At 36.7% G+C, this 23,731-nt stretch overlaps 1 protein-coding gene across 1 annotated transcript in view; it reads right to left on the reverse strand.

Annotated features, from left to right (window-relative positions):
- Positions 1–23,731, reverse strand: part of rsh (Rap GTPase activating protein radish) — a 204,271-nt gene that overhangs the window by 100,157 nt on the left and 80,383 nt on the right. The window contains exons 3-6 of the mRNA XM_074090187.1: positions 21,673–21,787; positions 16,997–17,208; positions 15,051–16,212; positions 13,658–13,659 (exon numbers count right to left, since the gene is read on the reverse strand). Of these exons, the coding sequence (XP_073946288.1) occupies positions 13,658–13,659; positions 15,051–16,212; positions 16,997–17,208; positions 21,673–21,761 (1,465 nt within the window). The 5' untranslated portion in view covers positions 21,762–21,787. The remainder of the gene's footprint in view (positions 1–13,657; positions 13,660–15,050; positions 16,213–16,996; positions 17,209–21,672; positions 21,788–23,731) is intronic.

The following is a 23,731-nucleotide window of genomic DNA, read 5'->3' on the forward strand; positions in this document are numbered from 1 at the left end:
TTGAGTTTTGGGCTGACATGTTTCGGGGTAGTCGGTGGTCCTTTTCAACGAACGCCACACGATTCGCGTTCACAAGGGAAGACAAACCTTGTACCTACCTACACTATTTCTCCTATTTTTGTCTGCCCTCTTGCTTATGCCATAAAGTTAGTATGTTACACAGCGGAAAATCTGCATGTTCTACATTAGTACATAACAGAACCGAGAATTGCAGCCGCGACCAACCAAAGCATAGTAAGCAACCAAATCACTGGATCATTCCTCATAACGATTTATGATGAAATCGCTTTGCTTGTAAGTGTTTCATTCAGCCCGCGGGCTCGTGTGTTCGGGACTAATAACTTCATGGCGGGTTTCCTTTGTAATTCCCCTTTGATTAATTCCAATCGATGCCTACAAACTTATTTGGTGAAGGTCTAAATGTAAATCGCACATTTGGAATATAATAAGCTATTTAAAACAGTGAGTGGGGTGCGTAGGTATATGTACATGCACATTGCACAGTCGAGGCCATAAATTAATATCTGTATCGTCGCCCGATCATAAAATTCCTAGGCATATCGTGGCGGCGTACCCGCCATATCATGAATTGACTAGCTACCTACTTGTGTCATATTGTTCAAAACTAATTGTTATACGATTTGCCTAACAATCTTTAGGCATATCAATTAATAAAGGTATTGAAAGTTTAATATACCTGCATTAGTACCTACCTATTGCAGATTAATATACCAATATTTGATCGCAATAGCGTAAATTAATAACTTAACTTGGTCCAGACGTTTCAAATGTGTGTGATTTCTGTCAAACATAAAAAATATCCATTGTGAGTCATCTAAAAAGAGTCTTGAGATGGGCTGATGATACTGGCTCAAATGTGCCAAGACTAAAATATTTGAACACCATTACTTTTCAAGAAATATAAACGTGATATTTACAATGTTTATTTCGTTATACTTTGATATGGCCCCCGTCAATCCCCTACAATGTTATGCTCTGTTTACCAAAACCAGCGGTCGTTCGGCGTTCCTATACCCGATTCAATAAATTCTGGTACGAAATACTTTCTTTGATTGACTGGCGATAATTGCTTGAGCTATATAAATAAGTATACCGGCTGAACTCTGTGATTGATGGTTCAATATTACTTTGGCTGATAATATCGATTCTAGCATTGATACGATATAAAATGTAATATTTGGTAAAAAAAAACAAAAAGAAAAGTCAAAGGCAGGACAAACTTACTTACCTTTCGTTACATTAAGGACAGTTTGAAGGACATAAGTGCCATTCGTTACTTATTCTGTGGTACTGCCACTGAGGAAATTAAAATTATACTGCTTTAATAATTGTCTACGAACTCAACGCATAAGTGATTTACATGTTTAACATTGATTTTGTTTATGTATAGCCGCATTATGTTATTAATGCTACACTGAAAAATAAGTTTTTGGTGAAAATTTCATTTTTAACACAAGCTTTTTTTGCTGTCTCTACTTTTTCGTTGGGTGCATTTGCATTGTCACCTAAACTACATTTGCATACCAAATTTCGAGTTGATGCCATTAACCGTTGAAGAGTTCCGTCCTGCGGAGACAATCCTGGCTGGACTACCAGGATGTCACTACCAGATTATTGTATCATCACACAATTTACATAAGTATGCCAAATTTCAAGACAATCAGACCACTGGAAGTTGGCCGAATTTAACTTGCAAGATTTGATTACAGATAGACAGACACTGACAACGGGACAGGTGAAACTAAATAAAAGCTTGTAAAAAAGATTCGCTAACAGTAACAAAAAAATTGTTGCTTGTAACATAACTTGAGTGACAACAAAACTAAGGCCTACTAGTAGCTTAAAGATAGGTGATAATTTTTGGTTCCTACGAGTAATTAGTACATTTTGGCTAAACGTCAAGTAGCCAAACTAGTTCAGCTATCCTTTTTTTTCAGAGGTAAAGTTGCTAAATGAATTGACATGACCCAAACAAATGTAGCAGGTAAAATTTTTCGTCAAATATTGCTATAAGTACTCAAAGATATCCCGATTGTTGACGCAAAGAAAAGTGTAGCGTGGCGTGACCCAAAAATGCGGTTCCTTGTAAACAAACTCTGTTTGCGCTGTGAAACTAGACTATTAGCATGATTGCAGAAACGTCTATTGATTATCATCCGACTGGGGAGGGGCTCCATTAACTCTCCAACAGTTTATACTCTTGGTTTTTGGAAAGGGTTGCGTTTACTGCTCTTTATCTATTCATTATAGTAATGGAGGCTCGGGCCGAAGAACCGATGGAAAGATATCTTTTAGGATTATACTGTGAACAATATTGTGAACCCTAAAGTTTAGTGCCGCATGGAGTTGTAAACTATGGGTGTACCGGATGTTGTGGGAGATGGTAGATAAGGGATATAAGGTTTTTTTTTATAGTATGACTACGACACAGTAAAACATTTACATTACTTTAAACATTGAAGAGCCTAGGGTTGTTTGAGATATCTATCCCGCGAAGAAATCAGATTGAGCTTTTCAAATTTAGTTTTTTGAAATGTTATAATATAAAAATATTGAATACCTTGGATTGAAACATGTTGGCAATTTTTTTGCATAGTCACATTTAAAATCGATAGCCTATTTTGAAACGGATCCATATTTTAGAATTTGGTGCATTTTTGATTTAGGACATAAACAACAGGTAATTGCTGTTTGACTCACGTACCTTCCTATTTATTGGATATTTATTACAGCAAAGTGAGGACTTTCTTTTCAATGAAAAGGGAACTGTATTCTAGCTACATTCACTGGCTATGGATGCAGTAGCATACACTTAAAGTATACATTAAGCACTTATATTTTCCAGGGACACAAAGGAATCTAAAAATCTAAAAGTAGCGCATTTTGAAAATGAAGATGTAAAGACATTCAGACACGTCTTCTTTCCACGTATGATGCAACAGTCGTTTTTATCTCCGGAATATAAAAATACACTTTGCGTTTGAACTTAGTACGCCGCCCTTGCGAACTGCTGTTCCCATGCACCTGGAGAAGTTGTTGCGAGAGAATAAAAAGTCAACTGTAATTAGAAACTGACCTGATTTGGTCCAGTCAGGTTTAGCCCACAGGAGTTGCAGCGGAGACATTCCTCGTGGTAGTGGTTGTTGTCGTACAATGGTGATGGTTCTGCAACATATTTACAGATTTAGGGGCTGTTTCACCATCCATTGATTAGTGTTAACTGACAGTTAAATGTGATGCCGTCTCTATTTATTTTGTTCGAATAGACGGAGACGGCATCACATTTAACCGTCAGTTAACACTAATCAATGGATGGTGAAACAGCCCCTTTGAGTATCAACTAGGCCAGTGGTCCGCTAATTTTTTGTGTTCAAGGTACATCTATTATAACGAAAACTTTTGGAGGTACCATCAGCCAAAGATGTGGTCTACCACCCTAAAGTTGATAATCGTTTGCATGTCAAAAACCAATAATGCCAATAGACGTGGCTGTCAACTTGAAAGTTTGACTTTAGCGACATAATTCATTTGATAGGAACTTGTTTAAAAATTGACAGACCACTTATTTGGCTGATGGTACTACACCGTGATGGTGAGGAGGTATTTTCTTTAGGAAGTATTTTTCTTCCGTCCGTCTATTTAGATTTATGCAATAACCTTATTTTTCCGAGGCACACCAACTAATAACCACCATTTAAGAAGAAAAAATGGTTCATTGGTTTGTTTTAAGATTGATATTTTATTTAAAATGTAGCTGTTTTCTGTTGTTAATAAGTTATGATATGAAAGTTATATATTTTATTAAACAGCTAGGCAAAGAAATGTTCACGTGAAATAATAATCCCAGAGACCAATTCGATGTCATTTTTTAAAACTGTCAAGCAGAATAATTCTATCGTCTTGAAATCAGTTTTAAAACCGCTAAAAACTACAATACTGTAATATACTATTTTCGAAAACTGAAACATTATCATGTTTCCAACAACCCTCACGTAAATCCAACTATGTGCGATATTGAGCACAAGCAAACAGAATTTGGTGTCGTTCCGCGTACATCTATTACCATAGAGGGGATAAATATGACTGGAATATAAAGAGACATTCAAACACCGTCCACTTTACTTTCAACAGCATAGTAAAGGGTGTTATAGTTATACCCCCTTATTCATAAAACTTAACAAGCCTAAGTTAACTAACAAAATATGCTTTGTCCCTTTCTAAAAAATACAAATGTCGAAGTGACAGATAAGGACAAACGAATTTTAGCGGCATTTTAACTAAAATAGGTTTGATTGTCGTTTATGAATAAGGGGGATAGAGTCTACCGTTGTAGAGGCAACTCAAATAAGATGAAAGAAAAACTTTAATCCAGCTTATGTATAAACCTCATCAGAATTGGACGTATTTTATCAAAAACGTTCCAAACCTCAACAATTTTTTTGTTTGATTTCGGAACTAATTTCAGTGACATCAAAAGTGAAATTAAATAATATAATGACAGCGCATTGGAACGTTTTTTCTAAAATACGTCCAATTCATCCAGTAGTTTTTGCATGAAGGAGTAATAAAAAAACATTCATCAATCCATTCATCCATCCTCACCAATTTTCCCGTTTATAATATTAGGCTTCGGCTCTCTCTGCGGCGGAGACGAGCGGAGCGGAGAGGAGACGTGTAGAGATCGAACAATCATATTAGTTGAATCCACATATCGTTTCTGCCTCATTATCATCAGACGTGTAGGGATTGGGCGATCTCTACACGTCTCTCTCCGCTCCGCTCGTCTCCGCCGCAGTGGAGCCGCAGCCTTAAGTAGAAGGATTAAATGAATCCCTATTTCTCTTAATCACGCCATAACTTTACCAATTATATCTACTTTTTTAATTTAAAAAAGTTCAAGAAGACGGTTCTCAAGGAAAAAATAAGAAAGTTAGTTAGAAAATTTAAGAAAACTTAACGACTATCAACTTTTCTAATGCAGCCTTAGCGCGTTAAGTTAGTTGTAATTTAAGAGTAGAGACATGATTTGGCGTGAGTTTTTTTAACTATGTAATGTCAACGAAACCCACAATGTAATTTTTTAGAATTACCTCGAGAATTTTTGTGAAATACCGGTTTATCAATTCAATTGTTAGGCCTTAGGTTTTCTCGTGCGAAGCTGCTGGTAAAAGGAAGTAAATTATGTTTTATAACTGGGTAGTTTTCACATTATTTAATTTTAAAACAAAGTGCTACCAAATTTTTATCGCTTTATCAATCGCATATGAAAATGTTTCACTTAATTCAAAATCTGAAAATTGATTCAATCCGACGTTTGGCAGACGTTTGTCTTCGCGCAATCCAATTACGTCCGCTGTGAAACCCAAATGTGCTGGCAGAAAGGAAATTTTCACAGCCAAGGATTTAGCGAGTGCAATTGTGAATCTTCCAAGATCCTTTGCTAATCCTGTAAAGGGTTAAATTTGCCAGACCTAAGCAAATTAATACAATATAGAGACAACACGAGGAGTGCGGATTTAATTTAATTGTAATAGCAACAAAATAACCACATTATTGATCAATAGAGAGCGGAAACAAAATAACTTTCGATCAAATTGCAAGTGCCTTTGGGAAGTAAACCGAAAAGATCAAAGCCGAGCACTTTATTGAGGATTCTTTTAAATAAATGCTTTTACGGATGAATTCATTCCATATACAAACGCCGTAACAAAGTTTGGTAGTACGAAGTGTCTTAAATTAAAAGTTGGAACTAAGAGTAAGCTACAGTAAAGCGCACACACGCTTGGAATAAATTCTGGACGAAGCTGAAAGGGAAAGCTGGCTCGTCGCCAAGGCGTAAAATTTTCCCTCGGTCTGATTCTGAACACTTGTGAAATTTTAAGTCCAACTTATACATCCTTCGTAACATGTGCCAAGCACTTGAGTATTCGGCCCGTGCCAGTATCCGCGCTGGAACAGTGTTACATTATTGATGAAGGGTGTTTAGCAGATTTCTCACTCCAAGCCCTTGGATAAAATGTTATTTAACTTTTACAAATGCCGCCGCAATAAATTGAAATTCTATTGTATTTCTAAAATATGATAAATTGCCAGGACTCTGAGGTAGAAGTTCGGAACTCACGACATTGCTTCCTAAAACAATATTGACGAAATTCACGATATCGCGCAATTATATCTTCTCTAGAAATGAAATTATGTGCTTTTGATTATTTTCCGAACTAATTTCAAAGTAATCTGACGGTAGTGACTTCGAAGGTTTATTTCATTGATGCGCAGGAACATATTAACTTGTGATGTGAACAGTCACAGTCTTGAGCATTGTATTTTTTATCTTGCAAGATAAGATCAATGGATGATTTTTTAAGTCGGTATGTCATGACAGTGGTCGTGTTCGTTGGTTGAGGGTTGGAAGCTACTAAACATTACTTTCTTGGAAAAATAGTGTCGTGATTTCCCTTTCACACCGCAATGCTCGAGTATGGAATTTGCAATAGACAGCGCTGCTGCTCACTTTCAACCCAAATCCCTTAGTTTCTTTTTACAACACCCATAGGAGGAGATGGATGCGTCCTATTCTATACCTGACACGGCAAATAAATACATAAAAATACATAATATACACTCCTTTTCGCCGGGAACCAGCATCAGTTTTACCATCAGAAACAATTTCGAGTCACAGCAACTTATATTCATAAAAGTGACGAATCTTTCGAAAAATAATTAAAGATTAAGACACACAATTTGTTAATTTAATATAAGCGTTAAAATGGTGGCTAAAATCTCTAAAATTTAATAACAAGACAAACTTAGTGAGGGAAATCTTTCCAAATCTTCGCAATATTACAGCTAGCTTGATGAAGGTAGTAAAACGGGAACGCGATTTTTTATTGAAATATTAAATGAGCGCAAAGGAAAATGGGCCATATCTAATTAATGTGATCGTACAACAAGCAGTAAAATGGGCAGTAAATAAGTACTTCTCTCTTTATTGCCAGAGAATAATTCTCTGCGGTGAAATAATGATATCGGCCGGATGCAAACAAGATTGAAGTCTGATTTCGTTAAAATATTGCCGTAATTTAATTACGATTGAAGTGTTTTTGTTGGAGTAGCTTTGGCGATGTTTTTGCGTTGACCTGTTGTTAAATTACACGGGTATTATTAATATCACTTTAAACAGTAATGATAATTAATTTTATATGAAACTAGCTTTTACCCGCGGCTTCGCACGCGTAAACTATTCGGTCTGGTAGTTACAATTGAAATTTTCGGGATTTTACAAAATTCCCCTGGAAATTTCCAAAATTTATATCATGGTCATCATTGAGGTTGTGTTGTGAATAACTGTACAAAATTCAAGACTTTAAACCCAGTGCTGAAATTCAAATTCAAATTCAAATAATTTATTCAGTAAATAGGCCGCAACGGGCACTTTAACACGTCATTTTTTAAACTACCAGCGCTTTCGGAAAGACCCTCATTGCCAAGAAGAATGCGCCGCAAGAAACTTGGCAGAAGTCATTTTTTCAAAATAAAATACTTAAAAACTACAGTATACAATTAATGAAAAAATGACAAAATAATAATAATAATAATACAGGGATGTATGGGGTCCCTTAGTTACAAAACTATCCCGTGGGAATATCGGGTCAAAGAGTCGCCTATGTGTTATTCCAGATGTCCAACTACATACATACCAAATTTCATGACTCTAAGCCCAGCGGTTATTATTTTGAGATTTTATCCCTATCCCGTGGGAATATCGGGATAAAAAGTAGCCGATGTGTTATTCCAGAGGTCCAGCTACCTACATACTAAATTTCATGGCTCTAAGCCGAGCGGTTGTTATTTCAAGATTTTATCCCTAGGTATTCCGTAGGAATATCGGATCAAAAAGTCGCCTATGTGTTATTCCAGACGTCCAACTATCTACGTACCAAATTTTATGACTCTAAGCCCAGCGGTTGTTATTTCTAGATTTTATCCCTATCATCCCGTGGGAATATCGGGATAAAAAGTATCCTTTGTTTTAATCCAGGTTATAAACTAACTTTTCACCAAATTTCACCCAAATCCGTACAGCCGTTTCAGCGTGAAGAAGTAACAGTATGTACTCACACACTCACTTACAAACTTTCACATTTATAATATTTACTCGCATTTCTCGACGTTGTAAGTTTTTTTGTGTTGTGTTCCGGGTTTACGTCTCCCTCGAGTCTTTCTGTCAAATATTAAAATTTTTAATAATGATATTGCAAATAAAAAATGACTCGTTTGTGTGGCTCGTTTTCCCAACTTATGAATGGCTGTCAGCGTCACCTCAGCTTACTCTTCTAAACATACGTCCTACTGCTGGCTATATGCCTCCTCATAGAATGAGAGAGCTTGGGCCGTAGTTCCCAACTTTGGGAATTTTACACCCACCATTTAATTTGTTCGCAGGTGTGGGCTGATTTCCTTGACCGCATAATAAATTACTGTAAGAATTGCCAATATTTAATGGTTTTAAAATAATTTCGAAACGGACAGGCGGAATGCATTATTAACCAACTTTGGACAAAGAGGTGATTTGATTTTTAACGGTATCGATATGAAATAGTGCATAATCATTTTTCATGTATGTTCACCGATAACTTTAAGCCGGTTTGAAAAACTATTTTTACGTTTTGAAGGATGGTTAAAAATATATCGGAAGTTACGTTACACAAATTTTGTCGATTGTATAATAGGAAGTCCAAATAAAGCTAAAGTTAATGTTCTTTAGTCACTGCCATCAGTAATGATTTTGAAAGTCATTATAAAGAAAAAAATACCTAGATTAATGACCTAATACTCGGTCAACAATCTAAGTAAATAAGTGCATTCGCCATAATTTTTAAAAACATGGAAAATTTTAGGTAAAAATAGATTTTTTCACGGAAATAACATCGGATGAACCTTCGTATTTAAAGGATTCGAAGCTTTAAAAATACACCATCCAGGTGGATAATCTGACTTTCATTTTTGTAAATATTTACTGGCAAGATTCGACCAAAAAAAGACAAGTGGGAGAAAAAAGGGAAAGCTTTTATCAACCATGAGAAACATACAAGCTAGTTAAAAAAAAGGTGCCCTTCGTGAAAACTCGTAGGTTAAAATGCTATCTAACATCTGTATGTTTCCTTATCCAACCTTCATAAATAAAAATAACCTAGTGAGCCTAGATCAAACTGGTTTACGGCCGTGTTATGGCGCTGCTACTAATAAAGTGTGTATATCGACAACGATATGGCGGCAGTAAAACCAAATGAACATAAATTCGACACCTACAAAAATACTGATGAATGCTTTCGAAAGTTACACACTAAAAACCTTTTAAAAGTAAGAAATGTGATATGTACTTTATTGAGAAACTAGAGTTTACCCGCGGCTTCGCACGCGTAAACTATTCGATCTGATAGTTATAATTGAAATTCCGGGATTTTACAAAATTCCCGTGGGAAATCCCAAAATTTATAACGTTATCTTCATTGAGGTGTTGTGTTAAGAACAACTATCCCGTGGGAATATTGGAATAAAAGTAGCCTATGTGTTATTTCAGACATCCAGCTATCTACATACCAATTTCATGACTCTAGCCCAGCGGTTATTATTTCTTAGATTTTATCCCTATCCCGTGGGAATATCGGGATAAAAAGAAGCCTATGTGTTATTCTAGATGTCCAGCTATCTACGTACCAAATTTCATCTAAATCCGTCCAGCCATTTTAGCGTTAAGGAGTAACAAACATATACACACCACACACACACACACACACACCACCAACACACACAACACGACCACTGTCACATTTTTCTTTATTTATATGGCAAATAGTTCAGTATAGTCGGAAACAATGCTTTCTTTTTTCTTTGGCGATCAAAACCTGAGGAGAGAACAACCTTCTTTCGTAATTCGCGTAATCGATGACTCGATATCCCTAGAAGTTTATAATAACTATAATTACTGCTTTTTTTACCAGACTACAATGACATCTTGACTTGTCTACAACGTTTACCTGTTAGCACTGATGTTAATTTGTAAAGGTTTTGTAGCGAAATAGTTTTATTCCCCAAGCGTTTTTTTCCTAGTTTATTATAAACATTATTTACAATGATCCGTTTGTTGACTAGCGAATCGTTTGGGATTTTGTTGTTGTTGTTTTTCTTTAAAAAAATTGGCTCTGTCGCATCGGAGGATTTTGCCCGTGTCTAGTAGTTTTTGCCGTTGTACGGTAAAAAATGTGGAACGAAATATGAGAGGTAATGGTGGATACGAGTACTATACGATTTTTGTTATTGTTCAAAAGAATCGCCACAGTGACACTGACAATCATTCAAAATTAATTGCAGTGTAAGAAATTAGTTCGCAGAAATTCGCAATCATGGACGAATAGTCTATATTCTGGTCAGGCTTTAAATATCGAACTTTTCCGACAAAATACATTTCATTACTTCTGTACAAAAACAGTGATAATAATAAACCATGTAATGGCACACTGGCATAGTATATCGCTCGTTTCTTGGCTCGAATTCGATACTTAGGATTTTTTTTGCTTAATATACAAAACGAGCACCGTTTGTGGTCACGGTATTAAATAAAGCAATTCGTCTATAATAAGTAGTACTCAATTAAATTAGTTAGATTGATGTGATGTTTATTAGTACATTGACAGGTAAGGCTTTATAAAATGTGCGAGACATCTATGAACGAATCCCAACATCAATCAGTAGGTTGATGTTGGTAAATTAGTAAATTTAATTGAGTACTATGGTTTATGTAAATCCAATTTATGAAAAGTGTAAACAAAGACGCTATTTACCCGACCATAGATATTAGTGATGTGAAATCTAGAACCTAGTGCAAAATCATTAATCTGTTCAGTAAATTGATTAATTTATTAATTGAATAGATCAAGTCTATTTTATTATTAACAATACTTGATTTAATTCCAAAGACTGTTAATTCAATTAAAAAATCAGTAACTATTTTAACGCAAGTAAATAAAAGTCGCTCATTAAATCGAGCATGAATCGATTTTTAAAATGTCAAATTTTCTACCAGCTCTACGCTAGTTTATGCTATACTATGCTATAGTATATACTACAGATTATACCCATGTTTTATTCAAGAAATAACGTCATATTTTGATGAAAATTTTTCAAAAATAAAATTAAATATTGAAATCAAGTGAATATTGGTGAAAAAAGTGATTAGGTATACGTCTAGTTTAAGTAGACACGAATTATAGATGAATGTGTTATTGATGCGATCCACTAGGTGTTTAAGTGTACAAGAATTTTGATAAAATGGGTTTGTTTACACTTTATATAAATTGGATTGATATAAACTATACTTATCATAGACGAATTATTTTATTTAATAACGTGACCACAATTTTGCACGCATTATTTCACTCACAAAGTTTACCAGACGCATGCTTACCTGTCTTAAAATTTTAGACAGGTAAGGCTTTTTGAAATGTGCGAGACATCTATGAATTAATCCCAAGCATCAATCTACTAATTTAACTAAGTAGTACTACTATTGAGTATAGACGAATTACTCTCCTAATTTTATTTTATTTTGGTCTAATGTTACTACAAATACGTTTGTTATTTTATAGAAAAATAAAATGCTAGCAAAAGTACTCACCATGTTCTGTGCCTCGTATTTATAAACACACATTATCTGCATCTTTTTAAATCCCCTATTTTATCCAGTTATCCTAAAAAAATACTATTTCCACAACACCTACACTAACATACAATACTTTTAACAATACGTTTTGGTGTTCATTTTTTGCAATATCAGGTCACTTAAGTCTTCGTTGCACACCTTACAGGTGCTGGTTCACGCTTTAATGTCACACTTCAAGTCCATTACAAAGCCAATCAAATCACGCCACGGATAAGAATCTAAGTAATAACAAAATATATTCTTAATGAACGCACGAAAAAATTACATTCTGACGCACGTATTTAGCGGATAACTGGAACTGTTTGATTCGTTGTAGCATTTATTTGGAGCTATAATTAAAGCTGGTATGTGTATTGGAAGTTAAGTGAGGTTATTCGTTGTGTACAACGCGTCGGGTACGTTCAGTATAAACATGGCAGCGGTGGCAACAGATGACAGGGCGCGGGCGGGCGGGCCTGCGCCGGGCAGTCCGGCTCATCTCATCTCGTAGTGTGCTAGCGCTCGCCAGTGCCTCGAGACTCGAATGAACCCGTCGTTCGTCACCCGGCAGAGGCGCCACTGTGCTACTCCACTCTGTCGTGCCACTCTCTCACACCTGAGTATCTTTTGAAGGTAAAGCAGTCGACAGAGCGGGACGACGAAGCGAGTCAATCGATTGGCTGACAAAAAGGGGCGGGGGCCGAGCACGTGGCTTACGCGTCGTTACTGATAGAGTTTATTGTTGTTACGCTCCGCAAGAGCTCTCCGCCGCGCTTTTTATGAAATCTTTAGGTTAATCAACGTCGAATGTGTTTAAATAACTCACTAAAGCTAAGTTACATGACTTGGCCATAGACAAAGTTGTTATATGATCCAAAAATGCCACATTTTTTTGCCTTACAGGTAATATAATAAATAAATAAATAATAAATGTATTTATTGACCATAAAAAGTTAATTCATCAATACAAGAGAAGCAGTGATCCCCACACTAGGCACAGCCTGTGTCGTGGAGATTCAGATCTTAGAGAATTAACAGAAAGTGCAGCACTTAATTCAGTATGTAATATTTATCCCAATCTTATATTTTATTAAGTAATAAGTAATTTGTAATAAGGTTCTCTATTGGATGGCATAAAATTATTTGTAATATTATTGTTACGCGTAGTTGCTTTTACTCGAATTAGCGATGTGCATACTCATCATTACGCATATTTTTTTACGGATAAATACTGAAAGCATCATCTTCATGAGGAATAACGTCAAATAGCATAAATACAAAAAGTAATAATAATAAATTTGCATCATTACAAAGTACATAACCACAATCACGAGCCTGATGCACTACGAGAATAGGTTAGTTTTGTGTTAATATATATTTAGGAACCAAGGCGAGGTCGACGGATGTCCTATTTCTGCGTTGCTTGGGCGCTTCGCGCCTGGATATCATACTAACCTAACCTAACCTAATGTACCTAACGTGATCTAACCCAGCCTAATATTTTGTTGTTCATTTATAACAAATAATCAATAGCCCAAACAATAATGTGTATTAGTCTAATACAAATTAGTACAACTGAAATTATTCTAATGGCTTAATATGCCAAAAAAGTAGTAGGCCAAAGAATTACTATGCGACAGTACTATTATGCCAATACAAATTATGCCAAATCAATTATGCGAAACAATCATCCATCATCCCAGCCTATATACGTCCCACTGCAGGGCACAGACCTCCTCTCGGAATAAGAGGGCTTGCCGTTGAATTGCTTCGCAGGTTTGTTGTGCAGGTTTCCTCACGATGTTTCCGTTCACCGTAAAGCTCGTGGTAAATTTCAAATGTAATTCCGCACATGAATTTCGAAAAACTCAGAGGTGCGAGCCGAGGTTTGAACCCACGATCCTCTGCTTGAGAGGCCATAGGCCACTCGGCCACCACGGCTCAGGCAAAAATATGCGATTGAAGGGGATCCCTATAAAAATCATAATGCCTAATATTAATCTTGGTTAAATATATCATTGCATTGCTATGAAAAAAAATTTAATAGTTACGCACTACTTAATAATTTAGATTTACTTTTATAAGAAACGCAGGACGTGTATTCGAAAGGCCGTACGATAGTAGAATAATACCGAGAGCCAGTGTATTAAATTTGTAAGAAACTACTTGACGTAATTATTATTGAACTAGCGAACTGTCCTGAGGCTGTAGCGGCTGTAGTGCCTAACGTTTCTGGCACTAGCAAAAACTACAAAAACTGTCATTTGCCAATATCTATTTTTACCCTGTTCACACATTAATGCTTTAGTGGTTACACCGAATGAATCTATAATTTGACGAAAACCAAGTTAAAACTGCGAGTTATTTTGTAAAAGACGGCAACGAGAGCAGAAAACAATGTTATAAGTTATAAGCACTATAGAAATGAATATAAGATGGTCTATGCTGTTGATATCGGTGACTATTTGGTGGGATTTGTATTTACCAAGAACGCGATTAAGATAATTAGCAGAAGAATTACAAATCTACAAAGAGGCATTAGACAAAAACTTAAATTAAAATAATGTTGTTTTAAGTTTTACTTTTCGTGACAGGACTTGTCATTTTTTTTTCACATGATACTTTTGTCTATGACTTTTAAAAAGTATTTAGTTAATCTAAAAGCAAGATGAAATAATAGAGTGGAACTATGTTTTTACCTAACTTAATTTTCACCCACTTTGTAGTTCTAATGACTACACAATAATGTTGTACCATCGTGCTGATCCATAATTGAGCTTGTTAGAATCGTTACTTAAAGTATTTTTTGACCAATAATGGTACTCTGGGTAAGATAAGGGAGCAGTAAGTAAGGCGGGCACTGGAACTTATAACAGAACAAGGTAACCTAGCCGTGTTTGGGCTTGTTAGAATAGTAGTTAGGGTGTACTTGACCAAAAATAGTATCCAGGGTCTGGTTTGGTTATAGAGCAGGTCATACAGGTGTACCATTTGGTTTACCATTGAAGCGTGTTATTGGTTTCTTTAACTACTGCAATTTTTTAAAAAGGAACTTCGTCTGTACTTAGTTACTTAAATTATTATAATTGTACTACTAGTTTACTCACCAGTTTGCGTGCTGGAGTCAAAAAAGGTGCTTGTGGTTTCTACAGTCATGGTGCCAATGGTCCCATCGAGGATCTGGGTCGAGGAGTCTCGGCGACCGCGCGCGCGCATACACGCGTCGTCGCTCTGCGAGCTCTGACGCCTGAAGTTCCGGCACCGGATCATCTCCTCCGTCGTTGACTGTCGGCGAAATCCCCGGGCGATCAGTATCTCTTCAGTTGTCGACTGCCGCCGGATCATAGTCCTTTCTGGCGGACGAGCGCACGGACTAGGATCCCGGCTTGAACAAGAACTGGATTCAGGACTCCGAGCGCGACCACCTCTAGCACAAGAAGCCTGCCTACGCAACCGACTTCTACGTCTTGCTGCTGAAGGACTCAACTCTCCACCCCCAGCGCGATCCGGACTTAATTGAGACCGATCTCTCCTCGGTCTTACCGCTGAATCAGGGCTTAAGGAATCTCTTCTCACACGTCCTTCATCATCAGGCCCTAAAGAGGGACCGGAATCTCGACGACGCGTACCAGGTGGTCCATTCGGATCATCAAAGGCGGTAGCTTGGCGTTGTAACCTTCCGAGTCTGCGTTCTGGACTCGCAGCTGCGCGGGAATCTCTCCGTGCTCGACCACATTGTGTCGTAGAGTCTCGTCTTCCTCCGAGGTTTGGCGGAGTTCTACCACTTGGAGTCACTGGAGTAGCTTGCGTAGTTTGACAAGTTTGAGCAGTTTGGTTTGCGTCGGTGGGTATCGTCGGTGAAGTGGGCGATGGAGTCACTGCTGATGTGATTATAGTTGGCATCGTCAACGGCTGACATTCTCCGTCCGAGCGGCTCGGTTCATGCACTGTCACCACAGTTACGGAGGGAGGTTGAGATGACGGACCAGGATCTGATGATGCATCGACAAATGATGGAGGCGCTGGCGTTGGTGGTGAAAAGCGTCGTTTTCTGTGCGTGGCAACTATTCGCGGAGGGGGAGCAGCTGTGGAGTCTCTTCTGTGCCGGTGTCCGTCCACAGAGTCACGTCGTTCTTTGTTGTCATCGCCTGAACCGCGTCTTTTGATGCGTCGTTCTCTCGTCGGTGCGATAGTGGTTGAGTCCCTCCGGTCCCAAGAATTGGGGAAGTCAGTGCTAAAGTCTTGAGGGGCAGCTTTGGAGTCTCGGCGTTTGGAGGCCATGGATTTGATGCCGGAGTCGGCGGAAGAGTCTCGTCTTCGGCGGGGCGGGGGCTCATGGCGCGCCCAAGGCAGCGAGCGCGCCAGGTCGGCCAGGGTCTCGCGGCGGGAGAGAGGCACGCGTGGGCGCCGCGGCGCACTGCTGCCGCCACCGCCCCACTCGCGCAGGATGTCTGTCAGCTGGGCCAAGGACGAACGACGACGGCGAGGTCCACCTACGAACGGAACAGAAGATATAGTCTACTGTTTTATTGCCACCAACTTTTACCCGTGGCTTGACTCACGTCAATCAGAACTGAAATTTGAGATTTTTCAAAAATGTTTGGGTGCTTAAAATGTTCAAAATTGGTGTGACGTACTTTATGGATGGCCCTTTGACGTAGGTTGAAGAACGTGCCGCCACGGCACTGGCACTGCGGTCCGCGGTGTACTGTATCGTGGATCTACGCTTCTCTTTCTCTTCGCCCGAATCCATTATTTTTCTGAGCTTTTTTCTAAAAATCCGGACACTTGACATGTCCAGACAAACCCTGATGTATGGCAACCCTATCTAGCTGTATTAGTATCTGCCACAACGGAGCGTGCAAAATACGTCCTACCGGGCCCTATAAATAGAGTCGTATCAGATATTTATGCACGTTTTGTTGAGTCAGATATTGGCGGTGGTGACTGTAACAAGATCTAGATATGTACGTGCTAAATCCACATGAACGTAAGCTTCTATGAGTTGGATGTAGCTTTGAAATAATTGTTCAATTTTAAATATTATTAGAAAAACGAAATTGTTTACGTTCGGTTCGCTTCTATTGGGACGAAAGAGAGACGTGCAGAGGCCAAACAATCACATTAGTAGAACCTACTTCTCGCCTGCTACTTTATCGTAATGTGAAGTAGATTTCAACTAATGGGATTGGATGATTCTCCTAGCTCCGCCTTAATCAAATTGCAACATTAATCTTAATTTGTTGCACCTATAGCATCTTTTTTCAGGTCACTCACCTCGGTTTTGGTCGGAGACGTCCGGCTCTGGCGGCGAGAGGCAAGATACTTGCGCAGCGGAGTCGCGTCTGCTGCCGAGTCTCTGCCGAAGAGTGTTCTCCTCGAGCGTAGACCTTGTCAGCTCGTCCCAGCCGTTCCCTCCCGCCCAGACCAGCCCAACCTGGTGCGACAGTATCGGCAGGTTGCAGACGAAACATATCGCTGTCATTGTCCTGCCAAAACAAAAAAAAAGTGAGACTCTGTTTCATTTATTAAATGCTCACTTGATAACAATGCTACTAACGCTTTATTGTTGCTAAAATTCGTATCGGGATACATGTCGGTATCGGAGCGCGTTCTGTTCGGTTTACAATATGAATAACCGTGAAACCACATGATATCGCGCCCTTGTGCTCGCATCGTTGAGCTGATAGATAACTGAATAGCTGTACGATATTAGATAAGTAATAAACACACCCCGTTGGTTAACAATATCGGTGGTGAATGTTTTCCCTTGGCTTTCCCATTAAAATTATGTAAGCGAGCCGAATTATAAGGACTTTCATTACTTGCAAATTAATTCTGCGTACTTTTAGCTTTATATTAATTTTACAGCCTTAAACATGTAAGTTAGTAACCTTACAACTCAGTTTATACCGATTAATTTGAAACTTGGTACAGTCAAGGGCATACATAAATCTATTCTTCCATGGCGTCAAATACATATATGTACTATTATGTACACATGGACCTTATGGTTAGTGGCATAAACTTGTATAGATATTTTTGACGTCTTGGTAACGTACATATATTTATGACTTTGACTGTACATACATGTCTAGGGTGTCGATGACGATGCAATAATCAAGCGCCGTTGCAAAAGGGTGTTTTTTTTTCATGCCGACTCATTTATAACTTGGACGCAAAATTGACAGCTAAAAGTCGCAACATAGAGAACGATATAAAACAGTAGAAAACGGACGAAAAGTGACCTCAAAATTTACATACGAAAAAAATATGACGTTTGTAAAGGAAGTGGCGCCCTCACGAGTACAAAACTCTCACTCACTCTGAAGTACAGATATAGTGAGAAGTCGAAAACAGTCGAAAATCAATCGAAATACGACGTCACCCGAAGTGTCAATCAATTATTGTATGTGAGTGACATTTTCATATCCATTATTATGGTACTTTATTATTTAGTATCAAATGTCAAAACGGCTGTACGATGGATACTGAATATAATTGAGAGAGCACGATAAATACGAATTTTACCGATAAAATACGATGAAATACCACGGTAAAAAATTTAAGAAGATGACCCGAGGCCTTATTGCCTAACGTTTCTGAAGCTCGCGATCGCAATCAAATGACAGTTTTTGTATGCGAGTCAGAAATGTTAGGCAAAACGGCTTCTGTTGTATGTAGTAGTAACGTATATAAGTTCGACACTTAAAATTACATTAAAACAATACTGTAGTTTGCTAAAGAGTTTGGCAATGGCATACAACAGGACAGTCATCTTCTTAGGTTTTTTAACCCCCGACGCAAAAAGAGGGGTGTTATAAGTTTGACCGCTATGGGTGTCTGTCTGTGGCACCGTAGCTCTTAAACGGGTGAACTGATTTGAATGCGTTTTTTTTATTACCTAAACATCTGTTCAACAACTAAGAACAAACGACATCAGTCTTCTATGGATGGCGCTACTTTTAGCAGTCATTTCGTCCAAGTCTTAAAAATACGATTTAGATAACGCTTTATCAGTTACTTTATTGTTTCCATAGACGTATGTATGATATTACAATCGGTAGAGGTGACAAGCGTTGGCGCGTGATGTTTGATAAAGCCTATCAACCGGCTATTCGGATGAACGAATACCACCCAAGCCTTGACGGGTCTAAATTATTTAGATGTTTACTTGAGCAAGCTTCACTAATCTTATTCAGTTAAATTTAATTTAACAACGAGGATAAAAGTAAGGTTTATCTAAAAGCTATTGTGTAAGTGATTCTACATATTGGTGTCTAGATACTATTGTTTGGACTATGTGCTTGTAATGGCTAGGTGTTTATTTAGTTCAGCTACGTGTTCTACTTGTGTATTCTAGATTATTAAATACTTACTTGTCGTTTAAAATAAGTGCAATTGTACCATTGTTAAAATATTTGGTTTTATATTTTTCATTATCTACTTACAATATTATGAATTTTGATTTAAAACTTTCATAAAATTTATTCAAATTGATTAAAAAGTAAATCTAAAAGTAATATCTGTATTTTGTATTTTACTTATGCTGGGCATGGAATTTGCCACAAAATTATTAGTGACTATAAATTCATAATATTATAATATTTTATAAGTTACCTCATTAATGAACACTACGAGTATTCAATTACAAACGTCCAGCTCAAGAAGCACTGAACTCACTTCAAAAATCAACTTACATTATGAATGGTCACGTTATGTTATGACTATTGTTATCGTCTATGATATGAAATATGTAATGACCACCCTGGTAATTTTGAATCTTTGTAAATAAATCGTCCCAAACTATAAAATTGTTCTGAGAGGAGGCCTGTGCCCAGCAGTGGGACGTATATAAGCTAGGATGATGATAATGACGATGGAACTCTAACAAAATATAATTTATTTTCTGGTGGCACTGAAATTATCAGCATCCTAATTCAATAATAGATAAGGTTCCGTCGGATGCAGCGATGTGTTGCTATGAATGGACACTATTTTTGGAAAGATATAATAAAACTAATAATTTGGTTAGTAAAAAAAAAACAATGCAAGGAAATATTTGACATCTAGATTTCTACCCTACCCTTCCATTGCTACCCTAAGAACATACTCTAGATTTAATAAAGCTAGTTATTTCTCGTACAAACTTTAATGTAATTGGCGTATCATGCGATGCTACAAGCCCCAGCAGTAAATCCTAGACTAATAACGGCTAAGCTTTAATCTGTTTCAAATGGAGATGTTATAGCTATCATTAAAACGTTTTTAATTGGTACGACCGTGAAATAGCGTAGCGTTGCTACAACGTAGCAGTTAGCTACGCGCTTCTACGAGCGTCGTAGCTACACTACAAAATCTTTAGTAGCATTTTGGATCTCACCTAATTTTAAAATATATTACTTTTTTGCTGATTGGGATTTCCTACCTTTAATATTTATTTTATATAATGTCTTTATTTTGTAAATAACTAAAGTTCGATTTCTTAGTTTTAGAAACAACGTAAACAATGTTAAGCTATCTTTATTTATAAAATAAATACTTTGGTAAAATAAGTAACAGTACAATAAAAATATATATAAAAAAAACATAAAAAGACTGGCAATGATTTACCAAGATAATTTTATTATGTACTAAAAACTAAATTAAATCCAAATTAAATACGATTCAATTATTTATTAACTAAATCTGAAAAAAATGGAACTATAGAATCTTCTACTTAAGAAACATAAACTTGGTCTTATTGCGTAAGTCTAATCGTATTTGCCATTTTGACAGACGAGAGTACATTTAGGATATTATATAAACAGATGAGTATATAAACATATAAAACTTTTTATGAATGCTTTTTAATAACACGTTGAGTTGATCTATAATCAATCGATTAATGAAATTTATGGTTCATCAGCGAGTGATTTAAATAATACTTACCTGTAATTATAAATTTAATAACAGCACAACATGAGAATTGATGAATAATTACTTTCATTAAGTTTAAGCAATTAAAAGCTTGATTTGGTGGAAGATAATCAGAAATTTAAGCATATAATCTATGTACTCTATGCATACACTAGGATGCGAAAGCTTACTTTAAAAAGATTTTAGTAATAACTAGTTTGAATGGCTTTAATGACCTCACTAGACATTTTTATAGGGATAAAATAATTTAAAAATGTTTTTGCTCATTCCAGACTGATTTTATAAATAAATACACTGAAATAAAACTACTCAAACGGTTGACTGTGTTACCAGCTTTTGCGAAACTAATCACTATTTCATCTCGACACGCGGTAGAGTGTCAAGCCAAGTTCAAGCTAACAAGACTGGCGAGCAGCACCGTGTGTAATTTTATAAGTGCTATAGCGAAGAAACAGTATTTCATACGAAAAATAGAAATGATGCTTGAATTGTTAAAAAAACCATTGGCATATTTATTTTCCTGTTATACAGTAATGAAGTTAATTGCTCAATTAATTGAAGAGATTGTGGTTGAAAAACATTACATTTACCTAATTCGTACAATAATTTGCATACCTCTTTAAATAATCGACTCAGGAAGGAAATATACCCGATAATACTTCTATTCCTCTTGTTTTTAGTTCTGTGATCTATATTTGTAAAAAAAGTCTAATTATATACAAGTGCAAGACTACTTTATCTTGATAAAATTTGGAATACGCAGGAGACTGATTTTAAAAATAACATCGCTCGAAAGTACCATTTGAAAGTCATACGTCACATACCTAATATAAAATCCTCAAATAAGTTTTCGGCTTTGACCGTCAACTAAAGCTGCAATTATCAGCTTTTACTCCATTCATATTTCAAATACAGCGAAATTTTTTCAGTTAGAATTTTCGAATAGCATTTTCGAGGGATCTTATTTAAAAAATCAATCCCGAGAAGTTTGAAGCGTAAGGCGAGGTAGGTTCATGCTGGCATGCTCGTTGGACCTGTAACTGCGGAGCCGGGGTGAGGGGGACTGAGGCATGTTGCAAGCGGCATGAGGGCAGGGGGCTAACTCAGGGGGGTTCCCATACATAATATCACATCAAACACTGTGTACATCTGAAACAATACAGTCATATTAGTGGGGTTTGTATAGAAATTGATTGATTCAGGCGTTAATTTGCAGAGGTACTGAACCAACTGAATCGTAACCCATTGTGGAACCTTTTCACAGAAAAAGTCCTGGTGACATCGTATTGCTTTACAAGGAAATCTGTTGTAAAACTTACCGTTGAAAGGTTCTACGGCGGGTCAGAATTCAAATCGTTCAATAGCACATATCAATGATCCTTACCGTACCTTATTCGTTATCACACGTGTAAGATAGTTACGTTTGTTAGACACACAATGCGTGTTTTTGTAAAAAACATTTTTTGTGATAATTTGTATGGATGGGCTGAATATCGGTTACATTCAGTTTAACGGAATTTCGGAAGCTTGAGCAGAACTTCGGCATTCGGCCGAAATTCTGTTTAAATGCCGAACATTCGGTAAAAATAACCTACTTGTACTATTTCGACTGAAATTAATAGAAAACCTGTCTGTCATATCACGAACAAAATATGCAACAAAAATGAAATAAACTTAGTACCTACCTATTCTATTTCTTGATACATCTTGATTAAAATTCGCAATTTGAATTTTAAAAAAAGTATTCGGTCTCTAACTAAACATTAAGAAACATTAGGTATTTTTAATTATTAAAGGGTGCTTTTAACAATCAAATTTAATAGGTATTTTTTTCTGATCAATATCGTTCCTAAAAAAAATACTAGAGGCAGGTTATTGAACCGAAGTTCAGGCGAAATTCGGCCGATTTTTTTATTTTTACCGAATGTTCGGCCGAAGTTCGTATTTAGTTTAAACCACATTCGGCCCATTTCTACCTAATAATTTGGTCTATGTGACCTTTCTGGGAAGTGAAAGAGGACGGGTTTCTGCATGAAAACATATTGTCGTACAGATGTAACTGGCTTAGACGTGTGGTAAGGTAAGGTTGTAGTTCATTGGATTTGTATATAAAACACAATACAATGAAGTTTGGCAATCGTTTTCATTTTGTGTGTCATATCAGCATTTTATTTTTAGTTTCCTTTTAACCATGTTCCTACACATGTAAGGAAAACTGTTGTTTTCCTGATGTTGTTACATAACTAAGAAAAAATCACACAATGAAAAAGATTGCGACACATACACACTAAACACAGAAACAATAAAATCTTAGCTTATGTCATATGTATGCAATTTTGTCTCATTCCTCCACCACAGAGCCTCCACGAACGTTGATAGTCATAGCGATGGCGTTGTCAGTACCTAATAACACCTTTAAGTACATATTCATTGCTAAATGAAAGTGAATGGTAGCGACCCAAAGCGAAAGTTATAAGAAATTTTTCACGAAGCTTTTCATCTGACCAGCTCGTGTCAATCTGTGTCGCTAGATGGCGGTGGCGAGTGGCAAGTACTGAGAGTACGGTTCATTTAAATGGACAGCGTTGTGCTGTTTAGATAATAGATGGCATTAAAATCAATGACTGCAAGGTTTTTGTTTGTGAGTTGTTCATACGTATATGTTGGAGTATTTAAAGTGTGTTTGAGTCTTGTTGCTGTATTTACTAAAGATGTAGAGGCTGTTTTGGCTAAGGAGTGTGACATTTATTTATTTTTTCTACTCCTGTAATCTTATTAATTAATTAAAGATCCACGAACACGAATATAATGAATAATTCCGTGAAAAAATCCATGACTCTATGGCTCATAAAAGCACACCTTATGGATGCTTTTAAATTGCTTTGAAATTAATAACTTACATTGAAATTATTTTACAACATTTTAAATCAGTTACTAATCAATAATCGATCAGAAATAAAATTTTACATCCATATTTTGTAAACAAAGAATTATACTTTACTTTAGTATTATATTTTACTAGGTACCTATGTTTAGTCCAAAATTGAAAATTTTCAATTAATTTCAAGTGTTGTTTGTCATAAAAGTATTAAA

This window comes from Choristoneura fumiferana, chromosome 7 (assembly GCF_025370935.1).
Source record: "Choristoneura fumiferana chromosome 7, NRCan_CFum_1, whole genome shotgun sequence".
In the NCBI taxonomy this organism is placed as follows: domain Eukaryota; kingdom Metazoa; phylum Arthropoda; class Insecta; order Lepidoptera; family Tortricidae; genus Choristoneura; species Choristoneura fumiferana.